The sequence below is a fragment of the Apis laboriosa genome, unplaced genomic scaffold (assembly GCF_014066325.1).
Source record: "Apis laboriosa isolate Shangri-la unplaced genomic scaffold, ASM1406632v1 scaffold13_cov153, whole genome shotgun sequence".
Classification (NCBI taxonomy): Eukaryota; Metazoa; Arthropoda; class Insecta; order Hymenoptera; family Apidae; genus Apis; species Apis laboriosa.
In genome coordinates this window covers 95,016-106,749 of record NW_025221370.1, presented here as the reverse complement: position 1 = coordinate 106,749, position 11,734 = coordinate 95,016, and the positions used below count along the sequence as shown (strand labels likewise).

At 41.9% G+C, this 11,734-nt stretch overlaps 1 protein-coding gene across 5 annotated transcripts in view; it reads right to left on the bottom strand.

The window, feature by feature from the left end:
- Positions 1 to 3,406: 3,406 nt before the first annotated feature.
- LOC122721098 (protein vestigial) overlaps positions 3,407 to 11,734 on the bottom strand; it is a 59,478-nt gene continuing 51,150 nt past the window's right edge. For 4 of the 5 annotated variants that reach the window (XM_043948378.1, XM_043948375.1, XM_043948376.1 and 1 more), the window contains one exon: positions 4,425 to 4,612. In XM_043948378.1, coding sequence (XP_043804313.1) covers positions 4,566 to 4,612 — 47 coding nt within the window. In that variant the 3' untranslated portion in view covers positions 4,425 to 4,565. Of the gene's footprint in view, positions 4,613 to 11,734 lie in introns of all 5 variants that reach the window. The other variant, XM_043948377.1, reaches the window with a different exon arrangement.

Genomic DNA, 11,734 nt, shown 5'->3' with positions numbered 1-11,734 from the left:
TTTAATTCGAACTCGGAGAGAAGTTGCAAGATAAAACGGAACGAAGGCGAACGTTTAATAGAAGAAAGCGAACAAGCAACAGGAACAAAAGGAAGAGAAGAGGATAGGTATCTCTCTTAGGTGACACCGCCGAAATATTTCCGTCGGCATTCCTAGACGTTTTTTAGGCCTTTGTCAAGCACGGCGTCACTATGTCATCGAGATCGATACGATTCGATCGTAGCCTCCACGTTCGGATCTCTCTCCAACCTTCTTCGTCCGATCCACGATCCACGATCCACGATGCCGCTCCATCGCGATCTTACGCGTTCCGAAAACCAACCGAGATTCTTATCCATCGTGCGTTTATGATTTATATTCCGCTTCAACCCACCACACCGTCCAATACGAATTTATCATTTTAATTCCCTCGTGAAAATCGTTTCAACGATCGCGTACGCGATCGAATCGAATCGGGATCTACGTCGCGCAATAATTGTTTCGGGTCAGGTTTCAGATCGTTCGTAAATGGTGACAAATAAGGGTGCGTTGGTGAAGTAATATTAATATTCATATTCACGGTCGAATCATTTGTTCCCCTGGCGCAATATCAATAACCTGACCCTACTACTAGTATCCCCTTCGTAGGGATGCCACTTGCGAGAAGGGGACGATACTCGGTATTTAATTACCGTGAATCGAGGGGTGATCCGCGTACGAGTATACGGCGGTTTCCTTCTAAATTGTTTAACGCTCTTCCCACCGATCCGACCAACGTCCGATCTCTCTCTTCTTTCACGACGAAAAATTCGTTGAACAGATATTTGTAAATCGCGTACCGTTTATGGTGGGAAAATTCGATATATTTGTGATCGCAAACGTGAAAAATAGCCAGGAAATTTGTCATCGCGTATCGCTTCTCCACCAACCGTTCGGGCTCACGTGGCCCTCACGTGGTTTCCTGCTTCGAGTTTTTCCACGTCTAGCAAGCATATGCACGATTGCGTAACAAAACACACACAAATCATACTGCGCGCGACAGAAGAAACGGAACAGACTGATTTATGTTTAAGGAGCGATGGCCTATCCGCTGTTCGCCTGACGAAATGCATCGTTGGTCGGCCCGACGAATCGCTATCGCCCTTCTCCCCGTGGAATGCGTCTTTTCAGACGCATCGAAAACGACCGACCAACCTCCTGTGGAACAGCATTGCCTGCTTCGACTCGTTCGAAAAGAAACCACGTATGAGAAATCGCGAAAGAAAAAAAGTATTGCGGTAACACGTGTTCAAATCGGCCAGATTTCGTGAGAGTCGTCGCTTTTGACGATCCATCCAAAAATTTTACAAAATATCCCTTCATTTTATCGCTTATATATCCTTTGACGTGATCTCAAAATCTTTCTTCCTTCCGCTTCTTGTCAATTTGTATATCTTATGTAAAGAAAAGATGAATCAAGTTTCAAAAAAAAAAGAAAAAAAAAATAGATCGAACTTAATGTAAGTTTGCAATCTTTCCGATTGTCGTCCACGATCGAACGAAAAAAGAAAAAGAGGAAGAGAAAATCGGAGAAGGCAACGCGACTTTGGTAATTAAAACAAGATGGAATACCTCGGTCGACGCGATAAATCTCATCATTTCCCATTCTCCCATTTCCCTCTCTCTTTCCCTCCAACCCTCCCCCCGCATATATATCTTCAGCTTTCCCCTTATCCGTAGATCGGAACTAGCCCCTTCGACGACATCCAACGATTTATTTTATTATTTGGTAGATTTAGTGGCGGCTACCGTTTATTGGAATCCACGTCGATCGGAGATTATGAGGCGAACGACGCGTCCAGATGCGCGCTTGCTTCCTCGCTCGCGTTACGAAACGGCTAATTATCGAGGACGGGATGAATTATCGAGCTTGAACGCGAAAAAAAAAAAAGAAAAAAGAAAAAAGAGCGTACCGCGAATCTCTTTCCTTTTCGCCACAGAATAAGTGGATTTTGTTGTTCCGCGTTATCGGCGCATACCAAACGGGTTGGACGCGTATATCGCGGTTATTCTCTCGTACGGAATCGACGTATCGAGATCGAGGCCGAGAAGAGAACCGAACTCGGATGGAGTGCGTTTCGATTCGCTTCGATTCGATGCGAAAGTATTCGCGTAGATGAACGGGTGAACGAACGGGTTCACAGTTTTAGAAATTCTTTCTAGCAAATTATATTTCCCTTTAAAAATAATCGCATCAACGTAAGACCATCTCTCTCCTCTCCTTACGCGGCGTCGTAAATCTAAAACTTCTAATCTTCGAAACTTGGCATGGTCGTCATTATTTCTAAAAATATCTCGTGCAATCTCGTTAAAATTTCTCGCCACCTGCTTCTCTCGCACGAGTCCCATTTCCATTCCGTAGCACGACCAATCAGGCTACACGTGTTTTACACGTGATAACAACGATCACCCGAATCCGAGAAACATCGTCTCCCTTAGGTGACCAAGTTAATTGCTCGTTTTCTCATCTCGTTAACTATGGCTTGGACGGGAGAACACGTCGGTGACGTCGGGGAGCACGTGCAAACGAATCTAGCCATATGTTTTGCCCGAGCGTATTTTATCGTATTCGAGCGTAACTCGTATTCAAGTGATATTAATTTTAAAATTTGTCGAGGGATAATATGATCGGTTCGTGTGAAAATTCTCTTTTCTTCGATACGAAATACCAAACACGCGAAAAAGAATGTGGAATACGAATTCGAAATTCGAATAAGTATATTTGTAAATATCTATCATAGTATTTTGTAGATATGGAATAAGGTAAATGTTTCGTTGTATCTCTGATGCAATCGAGACTATCGCTAGGTACAATTGCGGTTATAGATCGCTTATCGGATCGCGCGCTACGTAAACGCGATCAAAACGTTCAAGAAACGAACGAAAGCGAGAGTTCCACGCGGAATTCCACAAGATTAAATTCCCCATTACTTCCACTTATTACGTGCTCGATTAACTTTCCGGCGTGAGTGGAGCCACTAAATTCAACGGCGTGTAATTAACCAGCAGCGGTGTAACGAACCGCAAAAGCATAAAATTCTATTTTCTTCGCCAGATGTATAACTTCGCTTTTGTTCCACTCTTATCTCTAATCTCCAGTGTTAATTACATAATCGCGGATACGCGGCCCACGCTAACAGGATATCACGCGTTTTCCTAGAGACAGGAAACGGTCGTAGGAAATAGAATTGAAAAAGAGATTCGCAGGAATTTCTTTCGATCGCTTTTCTTTTTCGCGTCGTCAAAGAGAATCGTGCGTACGTGAATAAGTAAGTATCGATAAGATTTATCGAACAATATATACTCGAAACGATAATATTTTCATGAAATATTCATCAAGAACGAGTTGATCGGGTGAGATGTCAAGAAGCCAGAAAATGCAACGACGTAATATTGATGCATCATTTATTTAACACCTATGATAACATGAGATGCGCTTAAGGTAGAGTAATTCACTAGGCGAAATGACGGTTGTGCGTGCGTGCTTGTTGCGCGTGTGTATACATGTCCTCGCGATATCATTGTCGATTCTATGGGAAAGGATGTAAAGAATAATTGTGACAATTCGGATAATAACTATTTTTTTTTTAATTTGCCGACTTGGATTGAAGATTTCAGAATTTCTGCAGCATCGGTGTTATGATACAATAATAATAGTAATATATATATATATATATTTATTATATATATATGGCAAGATCATTGGTCAATAAATATTTCACTTAAATCTGTAGTCAAATTCTCCAAATAATCGATCCATCTTTCTTTATCCTCTTTCGCGCATCTTTCCTTCCTCGATAAATAAACGAACGATCGCAACGAAACTCATCGATTCGTCGTTTCAACGATGATTCGAGAACAAAAAGCATAAAATTCTAAAAGATACGATACGTTTGAACGGATTGACAACGTTCCAAGAGATATCGATTCGTTTATTAGATTCCTTTATTCGATCGTTCAACTATTTCGTAATTATTTGGAAAATTTCGACTCTTTCGCCTTTCGATGGCCTACAATTCCCTACACTCTATACGAACTAGAGAATCTGTCATTTTCACCGGCCGGTCGGACATATATGTAGTAAGTAATTTCGTCGTCAGTCACTATGAAAGGTAATAGTGCGCGCAAAGTAGTTCCTCTAATACTATCCGAGTTGTACGCTAATAGTAGATCCTTAAAGTAAATTAGGTAACACTATGTACACTTGCTCGGCGTGAACGATGTTCGCATACGTTCGTCCGACCGTAACGTAACAAAAATTTCTTCCTCTCCTCTCCCTCTCGTCCATCAGCTCTCCGTTCGCCGGATGGATCGCCGTTCCTTAGCACGCTAGTATCACGTTTCAGAGCAGCCTCGTTTCTCCTCGATCGCGTCCCAACAGCGTCCTATTCGCCATTTTGTCGCTACGTTCGTTCGAGCGAGGATGACAATTCCTTCTTCTTCCGATTCCTGTTCGCCGTTTCGAAGAGCTCGTGCCTCTTTCTTTCGCGGATCCACCCACCGGATGTTGCGAATTAATTCGGCCCACGAGACTCCGTCACTCGCTTCTAGAACCAATAAAGGTCTTTGGAATCTTGAACCTGAGACTCGAGACCTGCAACACGGAGGACAAAATACCAATCTTTAATATACAATTTATCCTTGTATTATTCATGTGTGTGTGTGTGTGTGTGTGTGTGTATCGTATATCATTAATTTCCATCAATTTTTTACATAAATTTAACGATGATGGTAACGAGATATTTCATTCGACGAATGAGTTTATCGAATCAATTTTACAAATTTTATTTTAGAAATACTCGATGCGCGCAAAGTTCGTAGATCGTAACGATCTCGATCGGACACCAATGACGATACAAGTTTGGCGCACAGGACGGGTAATTGGTTATTCGAAAAGATAGGAACGAATTTTTCGTTCGGCTTCGATCGTCCATCGAAATTTATAACGCGCGGCCAACCACGTAATAAAAGAAGAGTCAACGTTTTGACGGATGCGAGGGTGCAGAACTGGTGATGGCACCCGCTGAGCGACACGGACGGACAAACCGGCGGGAACGGATGGAGAACCAACGGAATATGTCACGAGATCGACCAGTTAAGATCTCACGTTCTTTACAACGGTTGCACGGATGCGTCCCAACCTATCTTCCATCTCGATATCTCGAAACAGTGACCCTACTACGGATCATTCCGGTTCTCGACTTCGAGTACCTCGTTCGAGATCGTTCGTAATTAACAACAACTTCGATTCTCGTTTTAAAACGAATAACAATAAAATCCCCCTAATAAATATCGTTCCACGATATTTCCTTTTAATTTCACCCACGCGTAACTCGATCGACTACGACAGAACTACGACTACTCTCTGATCGTCGTCCATCCTATATCTACATCTGAACGTATCTCCTTCGTGAACCGTTCAATTTCGAACGAGCGAGACGAAGACGAACGTTTTCGAATACTTAAATTCACGGCACGTGGTGTACGGCACGGCCGATTAACTTTGTATCTGTCGGCCTATACACGTGTCAGCACGTGGATCTACCTGCTGCTTCAAAGTCAGCTACGTGTGCGTCCGCCGCGTTGCCATATTGGCGCACGCACACATACAAAAAACGAAAAAAGAAGCACAAGCGAAAACATACAAAAGATTCGATCTCCGATGGCGAGCAAGGGAACGCGAACCGCGCTAATCTATAGAAAGCCGGTCGATCGGAAAACGAAAACGCGTCGTGAGAAATCCGATGTTTCGACGATCGTGATAAATATTTCGATCGATAATCTCGACTTGGATAAATTCGAAATTCGTGGATATGGTATAGAGATAAAATTCTTAAAGTTAAATCATTGTTTCGATACACGACGAAACTTTATCTTCGTTTCGACGAGAAAAATAAAAATTCGATCGTAGTCGCGAATCGCGATAGTTCCAAATATTCTTCTACATTATGTATTCGGTTGAAATGGGGGAAAAAAGAAAATGGGGGAGGTCATAATCATAATGATACGGCATATAAACGTGTAGGAGAGGGAAAAGCAGCCAACACCGGCCAATATTGTCCGCGTTATCCGACACATCATTTACCAGCAACACCCTCTTCCACTTCGTTCCGGCATATTGGCTTCGCATACTGAACCGTGAAAATGTTATAGGCACGTAAGTAGGCACTTACGCGGCTCGCATAAATCGTCTTGACACTCGTGCTATACGTTATTCGCCCGCCCTCCGTATCGAATTAGAATTCGCTCTCTCACGGAGATTACGATCGAAGAACAGGTAGATATAATGTTTGGATATTAGTGAAATAAAACTGAACAATTACGAACAACTCGAACGAAAGATTATTTCTTTAATTACGCGTACGTATAATTTTTCAGCGAGATGATGGAAGATAATAATACGTCTCATATAATCATCTACATCTCTAGTGAAAGCTATTCTTAATAAAAAATGCGCGTCAAAAATTTAACTTATATTTATTAGAAAATTTTAAATTTATCAGAAAAAGAAAAATTTCTTCTACTTCCAAGTATGTGTGTTTGTATATTGTATTAAAAAAATATCTGTCGTTATAGTTTTTTAAAAATAATCTTCTCGAAAACGAGCCGCCTTTGATCGACGTAGTTGTGTTAAATCTTTATTGTACGAAGAATATCTACACGCCCAAGTGTTTCCATTCGAAACCTCAGACGTTCGCAACTCGATGAATACAAAGTTACGGACGAACGCACCTGTTATGAATGTTTCGGCATTCAATATCGCGATATCAAAGAGCGCAGCAAGATGGTACAAGGAGGAATTCCCTTCGGTCCTTTCAACGGAGAAACAAAGCGTAAAGTCGGTGGAAATTCGGCGTTTAACTCGAGAATTTTGCGAAATCTATCCTTTGCGTTTCGTTGAAAATTCGAAATGCTTCGAAATTATTAAAAGTCGCAGAACAGAAAATATTTAAGAAAAATAAATAATTCGATTGCGAATCCAACTTATTTAAAAATTAATAATTTCTCGCTCGCTAATTTTCCCCTTTTGTTCATCCCTGGATCTGAATTTCAACGTTCGTCAAAAGACGAGAGTCGGGCATTTGGATTAAATTAAATCGAACACCCCCGTTTTAAAAAGCAAACTCCCTACCCTCGCGTCGTAACGGGACCCTCGCCAACGTCGGGGGTTACGTATCGAAAGAGATGACCCTTATCAATGGGGGTCAAACCCCTCGCAGCCTGAAATCCAATATACTCGTGGTAAAGGAGAGAGTCCCCACTTTGATTCACCCCACCTCGAAACTCGTATATCGCACCGATGAGCGAGTATTAATTGGAAATTAAGCTTCTAAATCTTTGTGCCTTTAACGTTTTCCTAATCCTTGCCAAGAATCCTTCGACAAAAACGACGAATTACGTCCCACGGAATTCGAATTTTATACAACTTTCCTCCTTGGAGTTAAACTTGAGAAAATTTCTCTATTGGCACGAGCCAAAATACGCAATATTGATATTTCGCGTACTAACGCGAATAATTATTGATTGATTGATTAATTAATCGATAAATAACAAATCAATTTCAATTTAATCGATCGAGCTCCTATTCGACTTTACTTTAATTATTATCCTTTCCGATAAATTTCGATTCTTCCACGTTGCGAATCAAGCTTAAATCAACGCTTGGCTATAACGCGGAATGAAATTATGAAAATTTGGGCCGACGTTTAACGATTGTCAAATCCGTGCGATCCATATGCCACGGAAACATTGGAGCCCGTTCGAGGTCCTCGAAGGAGAGGATTAAAGGACGAAGAGGACGCGCGTTCGCCGCGAAGCCAGCTCCGGTTCACCGTAGTGTCTCTCCATCCGCGAACGAACCGACTTCGAGAGATCGATATAAACCGGCAGCTTTCGACCACTCCCTCCATCCAGCTGGCTGACCAATCGAGGCTCGCTAGCCATCCCCGGCTACCCTTTTGCTCTCACCCGTGGAAACGGTGCACGAGCACGACGGTGGATTACGTGACGTCACCGGCCGACGCCATTTTCGAGGCGCGTGCCAGAAAGACCCGGCTGTACCAACACGCGGATCCGCAATATTCTCTCTCTCTCTCTCTCTCTCTCTCTCTCTCTCTCTCTCTCTCTCTCTCTCTCTTTCTCTCTCTCTTTCTCCCCAGAGAATGTCCCACACGGACTAGAATTTATGGCGAAGATTCCCTGAATTAATTCTCCTGGAAATATTGAGAGCGCCAAACCGGCCCCTTTCTTTGTTTCGCGACACTCGACCGCGCGAAACCGCTTCACCGACGCTACGCGACGAATGCCTCCCAAACAGTATCGAAATTGGCCGGCCATTTAACGCGTTCGATGGCTCGCAACGTATGTCGCTCGATTCCTCTTTTTTTCTTCCCTTCTTTTTCCTCGCCGATGAATCGGTACAGTTGATGCGTTTCTCGATTGAAAGTCGATCGGTAATCGAAGCGTGGAGTTGTGCGGTTCGCACAAGATTGATCGGGAGAAAACGGAACGACGTGGTTTCAGTAACATACCAGTGATTGTTTCTTTCAAATTCTTCGATCATCGTTACGTATACCAGTTGTATATAAATATCGTTGAAGAGAGATTTGGAAAATTGATTATTTAAAAGAATCTCTTTGAAGTTTTGCAGCGATAACGCAACGACGATGTGAATCGTGATAATTATACGTATAGAATTAAATAAATAATTGATTTAAACAACATTTTTGTCAAAAACTTATTAATTAATAATAAGCGTATAACTTGAGAAGAAATTGTTCTTCGCTGGAAGTTTTTTGCTATAACAAGTAGTACGAGTCAATAATTTGTCGAGTCATAATTGAAAAATATAGAGCGGAGAGTAGCAGAGCGGAGTAGAAAGTAATTATTATTATTGCTCGTAGATAAAGCGAAAAATAAATATCAATTATATACAAATTTGTACCGTAATTAGTTTGTCGTATTATCAAAGTCAATCGTTACTCTCGTCTCTGCCTTCTATTTATATTAAACAGCAAACATTAATTTTTAATAACAAAATCAAAAGCTATGAGTATACATTTCGTTAAAATAATAATTCTAATTATTCATTACGGACAACAAAATGTATTGTTGAGATTAAATAGAAAGTCTTTCAAAATCGATAAAACAATTCGACGAAAGAATGGAACAAGTAGATATTATAATCGGAAAAAGTAAATTAAAGGAGCAAACGAAATGTTTGCGAGGGAAGGGATAGCGCATGGAATTCAATTTGGCATTCACCGGCGAGTGTGCGTTTTGATTTAAGTCGATCCAAAGTCGACGATGCGACGTCGTGGCGGCTGCGTGTTCGGAAGCAATAGATTTCGCGATATCAGCCCGTCACTCTTCCGCTTCGGATAACGAATCTCGCTCATAAATCCGTCTCTGTTCACGGTCGCCGGGAAATTAATGCTTACCTCCGGAAAGATAAAAGTACCTACGTGAACTGCATTAAATTAACATTCTGGATCCAGTTCCATCGCCTCCCCCCCCCCTCCCCTCTCCCACCTCCCGATTTCACGATTTCCGCTCCAAGTTCTTTCGCAACTTTTCAACTTCCTGTTCTTTCCAAGAAACTTCTCGTTGCAGTTTTTCCGAGAAATATTCTTCTTCCTTCTTACCGTTGAATTTTTTTAGCTTTCCAAAAATCGATACAATCGATACAATCGAATCGTGATACGAACTCTACGGTTTGCAAATTATTTTATTTCGTGGAATTTGCATCGATCTTTTTTCCACGCGATCGGGAAATCCATTTCAATCTTTCCGACGGATTTCTCTTCCTCGAACGAATCGTCAATCGATTCTACGAATCTTGTTTCACCGTGGGAATAGAAAACCCGCGCTTACCATTATCTTAACAATCCCGTTATTGCATCTCTTTAAATCACTACTTCCGCCAAATTTCTAACAATCCTTTTTATCCTCAATTCCCACAAAAAAAAAAAACGTTCTTTTCTTCGTCGCTTGCGTATTCTTTGCATATGTAAATAAATGTTACCCACTTTCGGTACGGCGCGATACAAGTCTAAACGTCGATCGAATCGATCGAAAGAGCCAAGTTCGAAACGAATTCTTTCTTCTTCTCCTCGTCTCCGTTTTATTTCCTTTCCTTAAAATCGTCTCTTACATTTTTTACCTTTACGCTTGGTCCGAGCAGTAACGAGGAAGGAAGTAGTAGCGATAGGAACAAGTCGACTTCCGGTGGCGCGTCGACTATAATCGTCATCGAACGCGCGATGATGCATCGAATTCGTCGATACGACTGCCGGTGACGGCCAATTAAATTAATCACTTCGCAGAAGTAATAGACATACGCGCGACAAGTGGGGGGAGGGGATTGAGGGAGAAGAGGGGGAAGGATAAAACAACCGACAGAAACGTCACGACGCGGTGCACCATGACCATCTACAGTTGTTCGTCGTCGTCGGATGTCACACGGTAATTGCGATTTATTTCTCTTAATCGCGCTTAAACGGCAACCAATTTATATGCCGGTCGAGTTAATTTTACGCAATTATATAATTACCAGTGGACTCGCGGCCTAATCCGAGCGTCAAGCGGCGTTCTAATGGCGGCCGATTTCCAATTCGAAGACACCGCGTCGAAACTTATCCATCCAAATCTCGCCTATCCCTCGCTTTTCCACTCAATTCAACGTGAAATTTATGTCCGATTGGATAACAAAAAAAAAGGTGTAATTTTCAATAAATACTTTTATGGGATTTTTCTTCGATGCAGATCGGTATAGTAGTATAGATCGATCCGAGTTTACGATGCGATCTGTTCTTTTGGAAATATTCTTCGATAAATTTCAAAGGATAATGAGGGAAAAGCAGAAAAAGTTTGTCACCGTCGATTCCCTGGAGCACAAAATCTCTCGAAATCCTTCAAATTGCCCTTCATGTATTTTAACCAAATTCTGAAAAATCTGGTCGATGACGATCAACAAGGTGGTTTTTTATTTTCTCGAATCGTGGAATCGATATACATTTGGGGGCCAAGAGAGCGAACAAGTCGCAAGTTCTTCCTTATTTATTCATTAATTTCGAGAATCGATGTTTGACGACGCGGTCGCTGCTACTTGGAAGGTAGCGACGAGCGTGCACAGGGCCCTTACGGTAGCACACGCCAGTTAGAATAGTGAGCGTTGCCGGCATTCCGCCGAGTAAATTCTTGAAAACTCGTTTGGTCGGTCCGATCCGCGAACCAACTCTCAATCTGCGCCCATACACCAACCCGTGCGCGTGCGAATGTAAGCGTTTCCTAAATTGGCCCTAAATCTCACCGCATACGTTCCTGGGAGTTCTTCTAGCGGACGAGGCCAAAATTTTTCTCGCCATCTCTCCCGCAAATTCCTCCGACGCGATCAAATTTTCTTAAGGGACCGCTTTCTTTCCACATCAAAATTATCAAAATTCCAAATGCGAATACACTCGCTATATATTATCCACGTCTCGAATAATTTCGAATTTTAGCTTGAAATCTTTAATTATTATTATCATTTTTATCTACTACTAATATACGAATCGATATCGGAAGGTGTCTATCGTGCATTTCGATTTCTCGTCCTATCGATAATTTCAAATTCAAGAGGTAAGATAAGCTTGATTACACGCCAGAGTGCGAAATGAGAAAACGTGCATAAGTTTCTTTCAAGCGTAGAATTGAAATAGAGAAAATGGCTACCAAA